Source organism: Lithobates pipiens, unplaced genomic scaffold (genome assembly GCF_037356315.1).
Source record: "Lithobates pipiens isolate NorthernLeopardFrog02 unplaced genomic scaffold, aLitPip1_a1.2 Scaffold_1, whole genome shotgun sequence".
NCBI classification, from domain to species: Eukaryota; Metazoa; Chordata; class Amphibia; order Anura; family Ranidae; genus Lithobates; species Lithobates pipiens.
Genome location: NW_027507685.1, coordinates 115,390,777 through 115,411,381, shown reverse-complemented (window position 1 = coordinate 115,411,381; position 20,605 = coordinate 115,390,777). Strand labels below are relative to the sequence as shown.

The 20,605-nt window shown below is 48.4% G+C and overlaps 1 protein-coding gene across 4 annotated transcripts in view; it reads right to left on the bottom strand.

Moving 5' to 3' along the window:
* Positions 1-20,605, bottom strand: part of NLGN3 (neuroligin 3) — a 176,209-nt gene that overhangs the window by 51,700 nt on the left and 103,904 nt on the right. For 2 of the 4 annotated variants that reach the window (XM_077474368.1, XM_077474369.1), the window contains exon 3: positions 14,556-14,615. The exons of the other annotated variants lie outside the window; for them this stretch is intronic. In XM_077474368.1, the coding sequence (XP_077330494.1) occupies positions 14,556-14,615 (60 nt within the window). The remainder of the gene's footprint in view (positions 1-14,555; positions 14,616-20,605) is intronic. 4 annotated transcript variants of the gene reach the window in all.

The window sequence follows — 20,605 nt, the reverse complement described above, 5'->3', positions numbered from 1 at the left end:
CAAAAAAAAGAGGGTGGGCTCTAACACCCCCCTCCCCCATATACATCCCCGGGCATGGGAAAAAAAGATGGCGGGCTCCAACATCCCCCTCCCCCCATACACATCCCCGGCGTGACAAAAAAGAGGGCAGGCTCTAACATCCCCCCATACACATCCCCAGGCGTAACAAAAAAAGAGGGCGGCTCTAACACCCCCCCTAAAAAAAATCCCTGGGCCTGACAAAAGAGGACAGGCTCTAATATCCCCCCTCCCCCATACACATCCCCGGGCGTGACAAAAATAGAGGATGGGCTCTAACACCCCCTTCCCCTGTACACATCCCCAGGCGTGACAAAAAAGAGGGCAGCTCTAACACCCCCTCCCCCCCATATACATCCCCGGGCATAACAAAAAAAGAGGGTGGGCTCTAACACCCCTTATCCCCCATATACATCCCCAGGCATGGCAAAAAAAGAGGGTGGGCTCTAACACCCCCCTCCCCCCATATACATCCCCGGGCATGACAAAAAAAGAGGGGGGGGGCTAACAACCCCCTCCCCCAATATACATCCCCGGGCGTGACAAAAAAAGAGGGCAGGCTCTAACATCACCCCTCCCCCATACACATCCCCGGGTGTGGCAAAAAAGAGGGTGGGCTCTAACATCCCCCCTCCCCCATACACATCCGCGGGCGTGACAAAAATAGAGGGCGAGCTCTAACACCCCCCCCCCCATACACATCCCCGGGCGTAACAAGAAAAGAGGGCAGGCTCTAACACCCCCCTCCCCCTATATACATCCCCGGATGTGACAAAAAAAGAGGACGGGCTTTAACATCCCCCCTCCACCCGTACACATCCCTGGGCGTGACAATAAAAGAGGGTGGGCTCTAACACCCCCTCCCCCCATATACATCCCCGGTCCTGACAAAAAAAGAGGGCGGACTCTAACACCCCCTCCCCCCATACACATCCCCGGGCGTGACAAAAAAGAGGACGGGCTCTAAAACCCCCCTCCCCAATACACATCCCCAGGCGTGACAAAAAAAGAGGGCGGGCTTTAACATCCCCCCTCCACCCGTACACATCCCTGGGCATGACAATAAAAGAGGGTGGGCTCTAACATCCCCTTCCCCCCATACACATCCCCGGCATAAAAAAAAGGGTGTGCTCTAACACCCCCTCCCCCCATATACATCCCCGGGCCTGACAAAAAAAGAGGGCGGACTCTAACACCCCCCTCCCCATACACATTCCCGGGCGTGACAAAAAAGAGGGCGGGCTCTAACACCCCCCTCCCCAATACACATCCCCAGGCGTGACAAAAAAAGAGGGTGGGCTCAAACACCCCCTCCCCCCATACACATCCCCGGGAGTGACAAAAAAGATGGCGGGCTCTAACACCCCCCAATATACATCCCTGGGCGTGACAGAAAAAGAGGGTGGGCTCTAACACCCCTCATCCCCCAATATACATCCCTGGGCATGACAAAAAAAGAGGGTGGGCTCTAACACCCCCTCCCCCCATATACATCCCCAGGCATGACAAAAAAAGAGGTCGGGCTCTAACACCCCCCTCCCCCATACACATTCCCAGGCGTGAAAAAAAAGAGGGCGGGCTCTAACATCACCCCTCCCCATACACATCCCCGGGCATGACAAAAAAAGAGGGTGGGCTCTAACATCCCCCCCACACACATCCCCAGGCATGACAAAAAAAGAGGGCGGGCTCTAACATCCCCCCATACACATCCCCGGGCGCAACAAAAAAAGAGGGTGGGTTCTAACACCCCCCTCCCCATATACATCCCTGGGCGTGACAAAAAAAGGGCAGGCTCTAACATCCCCCTTCCCCCCCCATACACATCCCCGGGCGTGACAAAAATAGAGGATGGGCTCTAACACCCCCCGTATACATCCCCGGACATTAAAAAAAAAACAGAGTTGGCTCTAACTCCCCCATCCCCCATATACATCCCCAGGCATGACAAAAAAAGAGGGTGGGCTCTAACACCCCCCTCCCCCCATATACATCCCTGGGCATGACAAAAAAGAGGGCGGGCTCTAACAACCCCCCTCTCCCAATTTATACATCCCCGGGCGTGACAAAAAAGAGGGCAGGCTCTAACACCACCCCTCCCCCCTTACACATCCCTGGACGTGGCAAAAAAAGAGGGCGGACTCTAACATCCCCCCTCCCCCATACACATCCCAGGGCATGACAAAACTAGAGGGCGAGCTCTAACATCCCCCCCATACACATCCCCGGGCGTAACAAAAAAAGAGGGCAGGCTCTAACACCCCCTCCCCCATATACATCCCCGGGCGTGACAAAAAAGAGGGCGAGCTCTAACACCCCCCTCCCCAATACACATCCCCAGGCGTGACAAAAAAAGAGGGTGGGCTCAAACACCCCTTCCCCCCATACACATCCCCGGGAGTGACAAAAAAGATGGCGGGCTCTAACACCCCCCAATATACATCCCCCCTCCCCCATATATATCCCTGGGCATGACAAAAAAAGAGGGCGGGCTCTAACAACCCCCCTCCCCCAATATACATCCCCGGGCGTGACAAAAAAGAGGGCAGGCTCTAACACCACCCCTCCCCCCATACACATCCCTGGACGTGGCAAAAAAAGAGGGCGGACTCTAACATCCCCCTCCCCCATACACATCCCCGGGCGTGACAAAAATAGAGGGCGAGATCTAACATCCCCGCATACACATCCCTGGGCGTAACAAAAAAAGAGGGCAGGCTCTAACACCCCCTCCCCCATACACATCCCCGGGCATGACAAAAAAAGAGGGCAGGCTCTAACATCCCCCCTGCCCCCATACACATCCCCGGGCGTGAAAAAAAAAGAGGGCGGCTCTAACATCCCCCCTCCCCGATACACATCCCCGGGCGTGACAAAAAAAGAGGGCGGGCTCTAACATTCCCCCATACACATCCCCGGGCATAAAAAAAGGGCGGGCTCTAACACCCCCCTCCCCCATATACATCCCCGGGCGTGAGAAAAAAAGAGGGCGGGCTCCAACACCCCCCTCCCCCCATACACATCCCCGGCGTGACAAAAAAGGGGGCGGGCTCTAACATCCCCCCATACACATCCCCAGGCGTAACAAAAAAAGAGGGTGGGCTCTAACACCCCCTCCCCCCTAAAAAAACATCCCTGGGCCTGACAAAAAAAAAGGGCGGGCTCTAATATCCCCCTCCCCCATACACATCCCCGGGCGTGACAAAAATAGAGGATGGGCGCTAATGCCCCCCTCCCCCGTACACATCCCCAGGCGTGACAAAAAAAGAGGGCGGCTCTAACACCCCCCTCCCCCCATATACTTCCCCGGGCATAACAAAAAAAAGAGGGTGGGCTCTAACACCCCCCTCCCCCCATACACATCCCTGGACGTGGCAAAAAAAGAGGGCGGACTCTAACATCCCCCCTCCCCCATACACATCCCTGGGCGTGACAAAAATAGAGGGCGAGCTCTAACATCCCCCCCATACACATCCCCGGGCGTAACAAAAAAAAGAGGGCAGGCTCTAACACCCCCTCCCCATATACATCCCCGGGCATGACAAAAAAAGAGGGCGGGCTCTAACATCCCTCCTGCCCCTGTACACATCCCTGGGCGTGACAAAAAAGAGGGCGGGCTCTAACATCCCCCTCCCCCCATACACATCCCCGGGCGTGACAAAAAAAGAGGGCGGCTCTAACATCCCCCCTCCCCGATACACATCCCCGGGCGTGACAAAAAAAGAGGGCGGGCTCTAACATTCCCCCCATACACATCCCTGGGCATAAAAAAAGGGTGGGCTCTAACACCCCCCTCCCCCATATACATCCCTGTGCGTGAGAAAAAAAGAGGGCAGGCTCCAACACCCCCCTCCCCCCATACACATCCCCGGCGTGACAAAAAAGGGGGCGGGCTCTAACATCCCCCCATACACATCTCCAGGCGTAACAAAAAAAGAGGGCGGGCTCTAACACCCCCCTCCCCCCTAAAAAAACATCCCTGGGCCTGACAAAAAAAGAGGGTGGGCTCTAACGTCCCCCTCCCCTGTACACATCCCCAGGCGTGACAAAAAAGAGGGCGGCTCTAACACCCCCCTCCCCCCATATACTTCCCCGGGCATAACAAAAAAAAGAAGGTGGGCTCTAACACCCCCCTCCCCCCATACACATCCCCGGGCGTGACAAAAATAGAGGATGGGCTCTAACGCCCCCCTCCCCCATATACATCCCCGGGCGTGACAAAAAAAGAGGATGGGCTCTAACATCACCTCTCCCCCCATACACATCCCCGGGTGTGGCAAAAGAGGGTGGGCTCTAACATCCCCCCATACACATCCCCGGGCGTAACAAAAAAAGAGGGCAGGCTCTAACACCCCCTCCCCCATATACATCCCCGGATGTGACAAAAAAAGAGAACGGGCTTTAACATCCCCCCTCCACATCCCTGGGCGTGACAAAAAAAGAGGGTGGGCTCTAACATCCCCTTCCCCATACACATCCCCGGCGTAAAAAAAAGGGCGGGCTCTAACACCCCCCTCCCCCCATATACATCCCCGGGCGTGAGAAAAAAAGAGAGCGGGCTCTAACATCCCCCTCCCCCCATACACATCCCCGGGCGTGACAAAAAAAAGAGGACGGACTCTAACATCCCCCCTCCCCCCATACACATCCCTAGGCATTACAAAAAAGAGGGAGGGCTCTAACACCCCTCTCCCCCCATATACATCCCTGGGCCTGACAAAAAAAAAAGAGTGTGGATTCTAACACCCCCCATATACATCTCCAGGCATGACAAAAAAAGAGGGTGGGCTCTAACACCCCCCCTCCCCCATATACATCCTGGGCGTGACAAAAAAAGAGGACGGGCTCTAACAACCCCCTCCCCCCATATACACCCCCAGGCGAGACAAAAAAAGAGGGCAGACTCTAACACCCCCCGTATACATCCTCAGGCGTGACAAAAAAAGAGGACAGGCTCTAACAATCCCCCATATACATCCCCGGGCGAGACAGCAAAGACGTTGAGCTCTAAGACCCCCCTCCCCCCATATACATTCCCAGCCCTGAAAAAAAAGAGGATGGGCTCTAACACCCCCCTCACCCCATATACATCCCTGGGTGTGACCAAAAAAGAGGGCGGGCTATAACATCCCCCCTCCCCCATACACATCCGCGGGCGTGACAAAAATAGAGGGCGAGCTCTAACATCCCCCCATACACATCCCCGGGCGTAACAAAAAAAGAGAGCAGGCTCTAACACGCCCCTCCCCCCATATACATCCCCGGATGTGACAAAAAAAGGACGGGCTTTAACATCCCCCCTCCACCCGTACACATCCCTGGACGTGACAAAAAAAGAGGGTGGGCTTTAACATCCCCCTCCCCATACACATCCCCGGCGTAAAAAAAAGGGAGGGCTCTAACACCCCCCTCCCCCATAAACATCCCTGGGCCTGACAAAAAAAGAGGGCGGGCTCTAACGTCCCCCTCCCCCATACACATCCCCAGGCGTGACAAAAAAAGAGGGCGGCTCTAACACCCCCCTCCCCCCATATACTTCCCCGGGCATAACAAAAAAAGAGGGTGGGCTCTAACACCCCCCTCCCCCCATACACATCCCCGGGCGTGACAAAAATAGAGGATGGGCTCTAACGCCCCCCTCCCCCATATACATCCCCGGGCGTGACAAAAAAAGAGGATGGGCTCTAACATCACCTCTCCCCCATACACATCCCCGGGTGTGGCAAAAGAGGGCGGGCTCTAACATCCCCCCATACACATCCCCGGGCGTAACAAAAAAAGAGGGCAGGCTCTAACACCCCCCTCCCCCCATATACATCCCCGGATGTGACAAAAAAAGAGAACGGGCTTTAACATCCCCCCTCCACATCCCTGGGCGTGACAAAAAAAGAGGGTGGGCTCTAACATCCCCTTCCCCATACACATCCCCGGCGTAAAAAAAAGGGCGGGCTCTAACACCCCCTCCCCCCATATACATCCCCGGGCGTGAGAAAAAAAGAGAGAGGGCTCTAACATTCCCCTCCCCCCATACACATCCCCGGGCGTGACAAAAAAAAGAGGACGGACTCTAACATCCCCCCATACACATCCCTAGGCATTACAAAAAAGAGGGAGGGCTCTAACACCCCTCTCCCCCCATATACATCCCTGGGCCTGACAAAAAAAAAAGAGTGTGGATTCTAACACCCCCATATACATCTCCAGGCATGACAAAAAAAGAGGGTGGGCTCTAACACCCCCCCTCCCCCCATATACATCCCGGGCGTGACAAAAAAAGAGGGCGGGCTCTAACAACCCCCTCCCCCCATATACACCCCCAGGCGTGACAAAAAAAGAGGGCAGACTCTAACCCCCCCCCCATATACATCCTCAGGCGTGACAAAAAAAAAGGACAGGCTCTAACAATCCCCCATATACATCCCCGGGCGAGACAGCAAAGACGTTGAGCTCTAAGACCCCCCTCCCCCCATATACATTCCCAGCCCTGACAAAAAAGAGGATGGGCTCTAACACCCCCCTCACCCCATATACATCCCTGGGTGTGACCAAAAAAGAGGACGGGCTATAACATCCCCCCTCCCCCATACACATCCGCGGGCGTGACAAAAATAGAGGACGAGCTCTAACATCCCCCCATACACATCCCCGGGCGTAACAAAAAAAGAGAGCAGGCTCTAACACCCCCCTCCCCCATATACATCCCCGGATGTGACAAAAAAAGAGGACGGGCTTTAACATCCCCCCTCCACCCGTACACATCCCTGGGCGTGACAAAAAAAGAGGGTGGGCTTTAACATCCCCCTCCCCATACACATCCCCGGCGTAAAAAAAAGGGAGGGCTCTAACACCCCCCCTCCCCCATATACATCCCCGGGCGTGAGAAAAAAAGAGAGCGGGCTCTAACATCCCCCTCCCCCCCATACACATCCCCGGGCGTGCCAAAAAAAAGAGGACAGGCTCCAACATCCCCCCTCCCCCCATACACATCCCTAGGCATAACAAAAAAGAGGGAGGGCTCTAACACCCCTCTCCCCCCATATACATCCCTGAGCCTGACAAAAAAAAAGTGTGGGTTCTAACACCCCCCATATACATCTCCAGGCATGACAAAAAAAGAGGGTGGGCTCTAACACCCCCCCTCCCCCCATATACATCCCGGGCGTGACAAAAAAAGAGGGCGGGCTCTAACACCCCCCTCCCCCCATATACATCCCCGGATGTGACAAAAAAAGAGAACGGGCTTTAACATCCCCCCTCCACATCCCTGGGCGTGACAAAAAAAGAGGGTGGGCTCTAACATCCCCTTCCCCATACACATCCCCGGCGTAAAAAAAAGGGCGGCCTCTAACACCCCCCTCCCCCCATATACATCCCCGGGCGTGAGAAAAAAAGAGAGCGGGCTCTAACATCCCCCTCCCCCCATACAAATCCCCGGGCGTGACAAAAAAAAGAGGACGGACTCTAATATCCCCCCTCCCCCCATACACATCCCTAGGCATAACAAAAAAGAGGGAGGGCTCTAACACCCCTCTCCCCCCATATACATCCCTGGGCCTGACAAAAAAAAAAGAGTGTGGGTTCTAACACCCCCCATATACATCTCCAGGCATGACAAAAAAAGAGGGTGGGCTCTAACACCCCCCCTCCCCCCATATACATCCCGGGCGTGACAAAAAAAGAGGTGCGGGCTCTAACAACCCCCCTCCCCATATACATCTCTCGAGTATGACAAAAAAAGAGGGTGGGCTCTAACACCCTCCCACCCCTCATATACATCCCTGAGCGTGACAAAAAAAGAGGGCGGGCTCTAACAACCCCCCCCATATACATCCCCAGGCGTGACAAAAAAAGAGGGCAGCTCTAACCCCCCCCAAATAAATTCCCGGGTATGACAAAAAAAGAGGGAAGCTCTAACACCCCCCCCCCCATATAAATTCCCGGGTGTGACAAAAAAAGAGGGTGGCTCTAAGACCCCCCCTCCCCCCATATACATCCCCGGCCGTGACAGATCCCAATACAGAGATTGAGCTGTCAAAGACAGCTCCTGCTTTCTAGTATTGGTTGGGAGCCAATGAGACTGGCTCCTGATCATGTGACCACTGCCACAGCCAATCACAGTGGTCACATTATGGGGCAGGTCATCCTGCCCAATATTTGCCCAAGAAAGTTACAGTGCAGAGAGTTACCCTAAACATGCGTCTGACCCACATGAGCATGGAGAAGAGGAGGAGAAGGCATTCCTTATGAAGAATCCATAAAGAGTACCTGTCTCTTCATAAGTACTATAAGTACGATCACATATAAAAGAAACAATAAATAAAAATGTAATAAAAAATTGATCTAACTGAAAATGTGTAGCCAATCAATTGCTCAGATAGAGAGCGAGTTAGAACACAGCGCTGCTCTCTATGCCATGGGGGCTCAACCTGTAGCCCTCCAGCTGTTGCGAGACTACAAGTCACATGAGGCATTGCAAGGCTGACAGTTACAAGCATGACTCCCAAAGGCAGAGGCATGATGGGACTTGTAGTTTCCTAACAGCAGGAGAGCCACAGGTTGAGTACCCATGCAAGTCTATGTCCTCACTGAATTGACATGCTGGATCTAGCAACACTGTTGAGCCCCAACCCACCAACAGGTGAGCAGACAAGCCAAAGAGCTCCATAGACTTATATACTGGCTGCACTGTACTGTGGGAGAATGGGAGCCATGCTGTGAATCCTATGGACCATTCAACTACAGTACCCACACGGAGACAGTGAGAGGGAGAAGAAAAGGAGTTATTTCCTGGTCTATAGACCAAGGAGCTTCCTCTTTGTGGCGGGGAGACCAGAGTGAGCACATTTCTCTACCTGGGTGTGCGCTCCCACCTGACAAGCCTGTGTGTGCGCTCCCACCTGACACAAGCCTGTGACCTGAGCCAGAGGTCAGGATCCTACTGGGTCCAGAGAGAGAGCAGTTCTGTGTAGCTGGGTGTGCGCTCCCACCTGACACAAGCCTGTGACCTGATCTAGAGGTTAGGATCCTACTGGGTCCAGAGAGAGCAGTTCTGTCTACCTGGGTGTGCGCTCCCACCTGACACAAGCATGTGACCTGAGCCAGAGGTCAGGATTCTACTGGGTCCAGAGAGAGAGAGCAGTTCTGTGTAGCTGGGTGTGCGCTCCCACCTGACACAAGCCTGTGACCTGAGCCAGAGGTCAGGATCCTACTGGGTCCAGAGAGAGAGCAGTTCTGTGTAGCTGGGTGTGCGCTCCCACCTGACACAAGCCTGTGACCTGAGCCAGAGGTCAGGATCCTACTGGGTCCAGAGAGAGAGCAGTTCTGTGTAGCTGGGTGTGCGCTCCCACCTGACACAAGCCTGTGACCTGATCTAGAGGTTAGGATCCTACTGGGTCCAGAGAGAGCAGTTCTGTCTACCTGGGTGTGCGCTCCCACCTGACACAAGCATGTGACATGAGCCAGAGATCAGGATTCTACTGGATCCAGAGAGAGCGGTTCTCTCTGCCTGGGTGTGCGCTCCCACCTCACACAAGCCTGTGACCTGAGCCAGAGGTCAGGATTCTACTGGGTCCAGGGAGAGTGCGGTTCTGTCTACCTAGGTGTGCGCTCCCACCTGACACAAGCCCATGACCTGAGCCAGAGGTCAGGATCCTGTGTACTGAGGTCCTTAGAGAGTGGATATGAGTGGACTAAGCTATTTGTGGGACACAGACACTTGCCGCAGAGAAACCAGAGCACTGTAGCCCTGTGGGCTGAGGACCAGAGCCACTTCAGGCATATCCAGAAGATGTTTGGATAGCAGGACTGTTACGGCTGTATTGCTGGGACTGGTGAGAGGGAATTGCAGCCACTGACCTGTTGCTGCTAGTAGGGACAGAGCACTTAGGAACTGGACATCTAACGGCCTTCACCATTACATGTGGACTTTACTGGGACTAAACTTATGTGCACCACCATAAAGAATAGAACCCAATGCTAGCCGGCTGAAGAACTAGGGCAGAGGACTGTCATTTTAGCTGCTCTAAAAGGACTTCATCCACTGCCTATAGTAACTGGTAGCACTGCAGCAGACCTGGGCTCTAGCACAGTCATTCCTAGAGTGTACTGAACAATACAGTACACTGGTTGCAGGAAAGTTATTACAATCCTGTACATCATGCAGTTAATGTTAGCCATGCCTTTACTGTATTCTGATTAGTAGGTTATCAGGTATAGATTCAGTCAACTATATTGCATTCCAGACCAAATTGCTACAAGCTTGTGATCTTGCTGTCAAGTGAGTTGTGGTGGATCTGTTTCTTGATTGGCTCATTTGCGAACCTACTGATATTTTCTATAATCCACATGAATATATCAAGTTCTGTGTCTATCTACTGATACAGAAGTATTGTTGTGTGCAGAAAGTTTGTCATTAACCTCTCAGCAGCATCAGAAACTCTTATCTGATTAACCTGGCGTGTCAGAGGGGCCGAGGTTGTCTACAGAGTGGAGGGTAAGCACAGAGAATCCAAACTATTAAGGGGGTAGCGCTACAAATAGCTTTACAGAAGACCCTACAAGGACCTGCCACTGGCACAGATGGACATACCTTGTCACCTACTGTGAGGCACATATTACCCAACCCCATACAAACAAGAGGTAGAAGAATTTTCGGATCCTCATTAAGGTTTAGCTCTACTTTTTATAAAATTGTTGTTCGTGAAGACTAGACAACACATACACCGGACAATACTCTTTTTTTTAAACAGATATGGACAATACCTTTAAATTCTAAACAGTAACAGACAGGACATGTAAAACTGTTGTTTTAGGACTTTATTGGATCGGGGCCAAGTGTTAAGTGAAACATCTGAGGGTCCTTTACTGACATAAGTGCACAGCTGCAAATGTGCAATACATAATAGAAACTACTAGTAGCAGCTTTTAGTCTGACAACCTCTGATACAATGCAGATATTAGGCAACTCACCCAATATCATACTAATAGTTCTAACTTGACCTAATGATCCATCATAAACTGCTAAGATTCTTTACGGGTAAGGCATACACCATATGGCCAAAAGTATGTGAACACCTGACCATCATACTTACAATATGGCCAGAAATATGTTAATACCAAATCATACAAAGCCTTGTGGTAACAGTTTGGTGAAGACCCCTTTCTGTTCCAGTACAACTATGCCCCTCTTATGTACAAAACCAGCTCCATTAAGACATGGTATGGCCAGTATGGTGTGAAGGAACTTCAGAGTCCTGCACACAGCCCTGACCTCAACCCTACTTCTGGAAGACCTTTGGTATAAGATCTTCTCATCCAACATCAGTACCTGCCCATAACCATATGGAATACCCTTGGGAAGAGGTAAATTTACCCAAAGGCATTCAGTAGGTTAGAGGTCATGGAGGAACTCCAGTGTCTTGTACAGATCCCTGACCCTACTGATCACCTTTGGGGTGGATTGGAATGCTGATCGTGAGATATGTCGTCTCCTTTAACATCAGTACCTGATGTTCCATCATACAAGGACATTGGAGGCAATTGTGCTCCAACCTTGTGGTAGCAGTTTGGTGAAGACCCTTTTCTGTTCCAGCATGACTGTGCCCCCCCCCCCCCCCCTGTGTACAAAGCCAGCTCCATGAAGACATGGTGTGACCAGTTTGGTGTGGGGGAACTCAAGTGTCCTGTACGGAGCCTCAACCCTACTGATTATCTTTGGAATGAATTGGAATGCCGATGGTGAGCCAGGTGTTCTGATTCAACATCAGTACCTGATTTCAGAAATAGACACAAATTCCCACAGACACCCTCCAATATTTTGTGGAAAGCCTTCCCAAGAAGAGTGAAGGATGTTATAGTCTCAAAGCAAGCAACTCCATATTAATAGCCATGATTTTGGAAAGGAATATACAACAAACTTGTATAGCTGAAGCAACTTGTCTGTCTTGCACAGAGCCCTGACCTCAACTCCACTGAACACCCTTGGGATGAATTGGAACACTAATTCTGAGCCAGGACTTTCCACCCAGCATCAGAACTTGATCTCACAAACGGGCGCAAATTTCCACAGACACCCTCCAAAATCTTGTGGAAAGCCTTCCCAGAAGACTGGAGGATGTTATAGCAGAAAGTGGGGCCAATTCCATAATAATGGCCATGATCATGGAATGGGATATCCAACAAGTTCAGAGCCCTGACTTCAACCCTACTGAAAACCTTTGGGATGACTTGGAAGGACGGCTGTGAGTCAGGTCTTTTTATTGGTGCCCAACATGGGGCTTGATGTGTGAGCTAGGTTTTCTCATCTAACATCAGTACCTGACCTCCAAACTGGGTAAAAACTCCAACAGATAACCTCCAAAATCTTGTGTGAAAACCTTGCCAATAGAGTGAAAGCTGTTACAGCCACAAAGAGGAGCAACTCCATATTAATAGTCATGGTTTTGGAATTGGATGTCCAACTAGATTATATAGGCGTGATGGTCAGGTGTCCACCAACTTTTGGCCATATAGTATAAAATGTTGGCCTGTATGTGTGTCCATCTTCTGGTAGCAAAAACAGTTTAACATATTAAAGAACAAGTCATTTGACATGTGCTCTGAACAGATCTTGCGGTTTGAACTGATCGGCTTTATAGTGAAAAAAAAATGACGAACCATGGTCTTGATATCAATGGAAGCAAACAGGTTATTGAATTCTAAGGCTTGAAGCACACAGGCATTTAAAGGGTGCTCATAGCAGGGTGCTCATAGAATACATTGATGCAATGTTATTAAAACACTAGTGCCCATTGAAGTATTGCCATGTACAGTATTGTTCTGTGGAGGATCATGAGAAGGATTGCTTGCAGAACATGAACCTGCCAGGACAGCAATACAGGACTGTGGCCTGGGGTCTCCTGCGCCCCATACCTGTTTGTATAAGATCCAAACTTTGGGGCAGATTTTAGTGAGTTTTTTTTTTATATTTGACATCAGCTGTGACATCACAAAAACCCTAAGGGACAAGATCTACAGCATACGCGCTATACATAGGGTTTGACATGACTTGGTAACACTTGAAATTCATCCCTACAACAGCCAAGCGACACAAATAAAATCCTATGTGATGAGGACAGACTTTGTGTGTGGCGGTTTATGGGGAGAAAATGCTGAAATCTGCTGATCTTTACCAAAATGTATGATTCCTATCATAAAGTAGACAATTCGGTGAGTTCATATCTTGGTGTATGTGCACTGCATTAAAGACATGGTGTTTACGATGACTTCAGGTTGTATTCTTTTTACTATATATAGTAGTAGTTAGTCTCATTTTATTGGACTTCTTCTGTAATGATGAAGAATTTTTGCTGCATATCCAATGAACTTCCCCAGCTCCCTTAGATAAGAGGACAAGCATCTTCACCATGACAAGCCCAGATGAATGTGACTCCCTACTACTAGGTACACCACGAGAACCTTTACAATCCATTTTAGTTAAAGTGTGCACTGTTCCTCAAACAAGGTTCTCCCAAAATCCCCCCAAAACATTAAAGAGTAAAATCAGGTTAGATCAGAACAGTGCTCACCATGATATAGACAGAAGGAAACGTTGTTACATGCTGTAGGCAGTAAGTTGTTACAATGTATCCTTCCTTATCAATCAACTTGATTGGTTGGTGAGCACGGTTCCTAAAATGTATCTACGGTAAGAATGTAAAATTCTATCTTCACCCCCACATTGTATTCTGATTATTTCCAGCCTCCTCCTATTACTCTGAACCATCTTGAACCTTGTGAAGACCCCACACATTTACCTTCTGGAATTCTGGGACAGGGAATCAATAGGTCCTGTGAGTAGGCAGTGATGTGTCACACATGTCACAGAGCCGCCCTACTGATGGGAGGAGTTTCAAGAGGCAGAATCAGTACAGGCAGCAAGGTACCATGGGGTAGGTAGTCCTTAGAATTGGAGGAGAAGCTGCAAAAGTATACTGGGAATTCAGGAGGTTGTGGAAAGAGTCACACCATGAAAGGATCTTTTCCAGTAATCCTATAAGGGATTGTCAGTCATAACTAGTGTTTGTATGGTTATTACAAAGCTGATTTTATAAAATAAAAGTGTATGCTGGGACCCGAGATATCCTTTACCCCCCTGATTTTACTCTTTATTGTATTGGACATGACCTTTTCTTCTTGATTCCCTTTAGAGATAATGGATAGTGTATGTCCTAATCAAGCCCTTTAATTCCAGCTTGTGTAAGGCCTTCGATATGCCTCCTACATGTACGGTGTTATGTTCTCTTTCTAAGTTCTTCATATCCAGTTGGGAGCATCTACCATTTTGAAGGTCATTTTGATGCTTCTGTATCAGTCCTTCACTTCCTGTCAGGTGTCAGGTCTAATTCCTGCCTTTTCGGAAGCTACAACAGTAAAACTCTTCACCTTGTCTAGTAAGCAGAATAATTTTGCACCCACTTTCATCTGGGGGAACAATGGTCCCATCCCCTTTGACTTTTAATTGGGTGAATGGTCTTGCCACACACCTTGGAATTACATACCTCCTTTCCTACATATTTTCTTGTTGGGTTTTCGGACACACTCCTTGGAAATCCGTTTTACTGTAAAATGAATAAAAGACTCCAAAATAACAGGAGGTTCTACCTTGGGAGTCATGCAAGCCTAGGTGGCTGTGCTTTCCCTCTAAACTCCGAAAAGGAGGGTGTATAACTTCTCAAGTGTGAGGTGACCCTAATGGGTCCCCGCCCCATGCAGCTTTTTTCCCAACTTAGGAAAGGAAATTTAATAAAATAATGAAGATTACAATGTAGACAATAGGCCACCGAGCATCTCTCTGTTCCTTAATAAACAGCTGAGAGATGATACGTGGCTCCCAATCTTGTAAGTTCCCCTTAAATTATAACATACAGAAAACCCACATAAGACTGCCTATCAAGGACTTTCCAAGAAAAAAAAAGTGTTTGAAGCCGGGGTGGGGTCGGGGTGGGGGATAATGCAGGTCAACTTTTAAACAGATCTATCAAAGGAACTAAAGACGGGGCACAATATCAATAGGGGAAGACAAAAAGTGAATCAAAAACTTGGCATAGGTGAGGGGTGTGAAGCAGCCTGAGGACGAGCAGAGATGGTAGGTGGACATACAACCAGGAAGGAATACAGCCAAGATGAGAAGAATGAAGAGCCGTGATTTGGGGTTGGCAGCAAGATAAAACATAAAACAATAATCAGATTTTCTTATTGAAATAGAGGAAGGTAAGTCAAGGGGAAGGAGGCTTAGAAGCCACATAATGAAAGCTCAGATCATTAAAATGTGAATAGTGGTAGAGGGATGAAGAGGGTCACCAAACCAATGGAGCAAATAATAGAAATCTATTGAAGATGTCAATGAGACTGGTCAGCAGTGGAAGCAGAATAACATGTAGGAGTAGATAGTGGTCCACACTTTGATCAGTAGGATGGCCAGCAGAAGTTCACAAAGCCGTATGCATGCACACAAAATAAACTTAAAGCTGATGGCAAAACCAAGAACCAATGCAGACTTGTATTTGATGGATGCAGACTGGTATTTGATGGATGCAGACTGGTATTTGATGGATCTACAAGGCAATAAAGACAGAGGAGGTTGTGAAGAACACAAGATAGCCAGGTGAGGAAAACATGAAGCATAAGACAGGTTCATGACCACGGTGGAAGCGTGGTGGTTTGCGGTGACCTTAGCCAAACCTCAATCTACCTTTCCGTTAATGATTTCCTCAAGATGGGAACTCATTCATGTGTATAGAACTCTGACTGCACCAGAATCGCGTATTGACATGTTCATGGTGCCTTTCCATCCCTTAAATGTACCACATGGCATCCACACTGCTACGCAAGTGGGAGCAAACCGCTAAAGTGAAAAGTAGATTAATATACTAATCTTTATAGCAATGTACAAGCAACTGGAAAAATTAAATAAAATGAATGCATACAATACACTTGAATACCAACAATTAATGCATGCATAAAAAACAAAGAGATAGCCGCTGACATTTTAGAAGGATGTGGGCACTGATACCCTGCATAATAAAGAGGAAGTATCAACTCATACCATTTCTTCACCACAAATGCTTTTAGAATTAGTTATTCGTTTTGGAATATCATATGAGAATATAGTAAAAGGATAATGCAGGTTAACTTTTAAACAGATCTATCAAAGGAACTAAAGACGAGGCACAATATCAATAGGGGAAGACAGAAAGTGAATCAGAAACTTGGCATAGGTGAGGAGTGTGAAGCAGCCTGAGGACAAGCAGAGATGGTAGGTGGACATACAACCAGGAGGAAATACAGCCAAGATGAGATGAATGAAGAGCCGTGATTTGGGGTTGGCAGCATGATAAAACAAAAAATAATAATCAGATTTTCTTATTGAAATAGAGGAAGGTAAGTCAAGGGGAAGGAGGCTTAGAAGCCACATAATGAAAGCTCAGATCATTAAAATGTGAATAGTGGTAGAGGGATGAAGAGGGTCACCAAACCAATGGAGAAAATAATAGAAATCTATTGAAGATGTCAATGAGACTGGTCAGCAGTGGAAGCAGAATAACATATAGGAGTAGATAGTGGTCCACACTTTGATCAGTAGGATGGCCAGCAGAAGTTTATGAAGCCGTATGCATGCACACAAAATAAACTTAAAGCTGATGGCAAAACCAAGAACCAATGCAGACTGGTATTTGATGGATGCAGACTGGTATTTGATGGATGCAGACTGGTATTTGATGGATCTACAAGGCAATAAAGACAGAGGAGGTTGTGTAGAACACAAGATAGCCGGGTGAGGAAAACATGAAGGATAAGACAGGTTTATGACCACGGTGGAAGTGTGGTGGTTTGCGGTGACCTTAGCCAAACCTCAATCTACCTCTTCGTTAAACATTTCCTCAAGATGGGAACTCATGACTGCACCAGAATCGCATATTGACATGTTCATGGTGCCTTTCCATCCCTTAAATGTACCACATGGCATCCACACTGCAACGCAAGTGGGAGCAAACCGCTAAAGTGAAAAGTAGATTAATATACTAATCTTTATAGCAATGTACAAGCAACTGGAAAAAATAAATAAAATGAATGCATACTATACACTTAAATACCAACAATTAATGCATGCATAAAAAACAAAGAGATAGCCGCTGACATTTTAGAAGGATGTGGGCACTGATACCCTGCGTAACAAAGAGGAAGTATCATCTCATACCATTTCTTCACCACAAATGCTTTTAGAATTAGTTATTCATTTTGGAATATCATATGAGAATATAGTAAAAGGAATTACACCACATGGGGGTGAAGGTGGGCGGGGGGGGAGGGGTGACAATGGAATACTTTTGTTGTTTATTTGTCAAACACATCCCCAGATATCTCTGCAGTGACTGGAGGATGAATGGCTTGATCTTGGTGGCTCAACCTGCTCCATTCTGCTTCTTGGCGGCATAAAGCCAATGATTGCAATACTTCCCTTTAATAACAGGACAAACAGCAAAGAGAAATAAAATGGATGAAACACAGCAAATAGGAAATTAATGACAGCCGTGGATTGACCCACGAATGGTAATAAATTAGACTTAGCAACTTTACACAACTTTCAAGGAGAATTCCAGAAATGGATATTTTATATAGTTACATTGTTTCCTCTTGGACTATAGCTGTGGGATCCCTCTAGAATGGTGTTTCTCACCCGGGGTGCCGTGGCACCCGGGGGCGCAGTGAGGAGTCCTCAGGGGTGATCTGAACGGTCTTCTCTTAGCTCCTGTATACAGAGGAGCAGAGAGCGGGGGGAGGAGCAGACTGAACGCTCTGCCTCTTTCCGTACACAGGAGCGAACAGAGGATTGCTCAGATTCAAATGTTCAGGAAGGAGAGGAGCTTTGGGAAGGTGAGAGACGAGAGCGCACCCCCCTCCTGGCTCTCTCTCCTCCTCTCTGCTGCTGTCGCTACTGTAGGGTCCGGATTTGTGCTAAGAGGAGGGGGGATTTTGGGGGGGTTGCGCTAGGTGGGGGATATAGGAGCGGGTGTGAGGTTTGTGCTAGGAAGGGGGATTTTGAGAAGGTCTGACATGGGAGTGTGATTTGGGGGGGGGGGGGGTTGTACTAGGAGGGAATTTGTTTTCCCGTACTACACAAAAAAATACGATGAGTGGGAACTCGCACAAAAGTGTGTGCCCTGGGATGCACCTCCAGGTGTGAACGAGTCCTCAGACTGGTCTACCCCGGGATTGTGCGCAATTCTAAATTCTGGTGCAATTCTGGTGCCTTGACGCTGCTCTAGAGGCTGGAAATCGCTGTATGGGCATCGCTACTGTAGCCATCTCCACTAGCTTCTGAGTACTGTGCAAAGTTTTCTCTGATGGAACGAGGTGGAGAGTGTGATATCATCGCCTGCCTCATCACCTCGTCCAAACAGAGAAGGCTTTGCATTCATTGAGAAAATGTAAATCATTCTCTGAATGGCACCTGTTCCAAGCAGACGACCTCCTGTGTTTGGAAAGCAGCATGGCAGCTTGACTTGGGACCAGGAAGCTAGTGAAGATCACTGTAGTAGCTGTGTCTCTCACAGCTTACTTTCCAGCTTCTAAAGCAGGGTTTCTCAACCAGGGTTCCTCCAGAGATTGGTAGGGGTTCCATGGTCAATGATCATTTTCTGCCTCTCAGATAAGTTCCCACTGACACCATTCAGCGTTTTAGCTATCTGTAAAGGGGAGATTCTTCCCAATGACCACAAGTTTAAGGAGCATTCTTCCCAATGACCACAAGCGTAATGAGCATTCTTCCCATTGACCACAAGCGTAATGAGCATTCTTCCCATTGACCATCACATTAATGTATCATGAGTTGTAGATATAGTCATTTTTAGCAGAGGTTCCCCTGAGAACGGAAATTTATCTTAAAGGGTTCCTCTGTATTGAAAAGGTTGAGAAAGTCAGTTCTAGAGGGATCCCACATGTATTTAATAGGTATATACATAGTTACATTGGCCTAAGGTGGAACAATGTAACTATGAAAAAATGAAAAAATATCCATACCTGCAATTCTTATATAAAATAAAGGCTTGTAAACAGTAGCAAGACCAAGCAATTTGTGATACACTTTATGGCCAAACATCTGTGGACACCTGACCATCATGCCTACAATATATGAGTTTGCTGGACATCCCATTCCAAAACTATAGCTATTAATGAGGCCCCCTTTTTTATGGCTACAACACCCTTCACTCTTCTGGGAAGGCTTTCCACAAGATTTTGGGGTGTGTCTGTGGGAATTTTAGCCCATTTGTGAGGTCAGGTATTTATGCTGAATGAGAAGACCTGGCTCACACTTGGTGCTCCAATTTATCCTAAAGGTGTCTAGCAGGGTTGATGCTAGGGCTCTGTGCAGGACACTCAAGTTGAGCACCTCATTCTAAAACCCTGGTCCCCTTTTGTTGCTATAACATTCTCCACTCTTCTGGGAACGTTCTCCACAAGATTTTGGAGGGTGTTTATGGGAATGTGTGCCTATTCATAAGGTCAGGTACTGATATTGGATGAAAAGACTTGGCTTTCATGTTGGGCACCAAAAAAAAAAAAAAGGCTGGCTCACAGTTGGTGTTCCAACACATCCCAAAGGTGTTCAGTAGGGTTGAGATCGGGGCTTTGTGCAGGACACTCAAGTTCCTCCACAACAAACTGGTCAAACCATGTCTTCGTGGAGCTGGCTCCACTCTTCTGGGAAGGCTTCCCACAAGGTCTTGGAGGATGACTGTGGAAATTTGTGCCCATTTCTGAAGTCAAGTAGTGATGTTGGATTGGAAGACCTGGCTCACATGTTGGGGCCCTATGTTGGATGCCAACAAAAAAAAAGCCCTTGTTGACAATAATCAGGGTTCCAATTCAGTCAGGTTGGGTCAAGGTTTCGAGTTTGTTGAACATCCCCATTCCAAAACCATGGCCTTTAATATGGAGTTGTCCCCTTTGTGGCTATAACGTCCTCCACTCTTCTTGGAAGGTTTTCTCCAAAACTGGTCACACCTAGTTTTTATGAAGCTGGCTGTGTACACAGGAGGGCACAGTCATGCTGGAACAGAAAAGGGTCTTCACCAAACTGTTACCACAAGGCTGGAAGAGCACAAATGTCTACAATGTCTTTGAATGCTGAACGCAATCACTTAGATGGGGGGGGGGGGCGCATACTTTTGGCCATATAATAGCTGTGACAGTCAGGTGCCAACAAACTTTTGTCCACATGGTCCCTTAAATGCATAGAATATGGTAAATAATATAAACACAGTCTATACTTGGGCACAGTGAAGAGTAAAGGTCAGTTATGAAAATGTAAGAATGTGGTTGCATAGTTCAGTTTGTATGCCCTGTAGAGCCCTTTATGAAAGTATGACTATTTTTGATGGTCATAGATCCAATAGCTAAATTTGCATTTTCAGTCAAATATACTATGATGTCAAGGGTCCACAGTGTGTTAAAAAAATGCTGTGTAGCCTTGACATATTGTGCTTCATTTATCCCAGCAGTCAATCTCAGCAGTTCTTTCTGGATTAGCACTTGATAACTGGCTGCT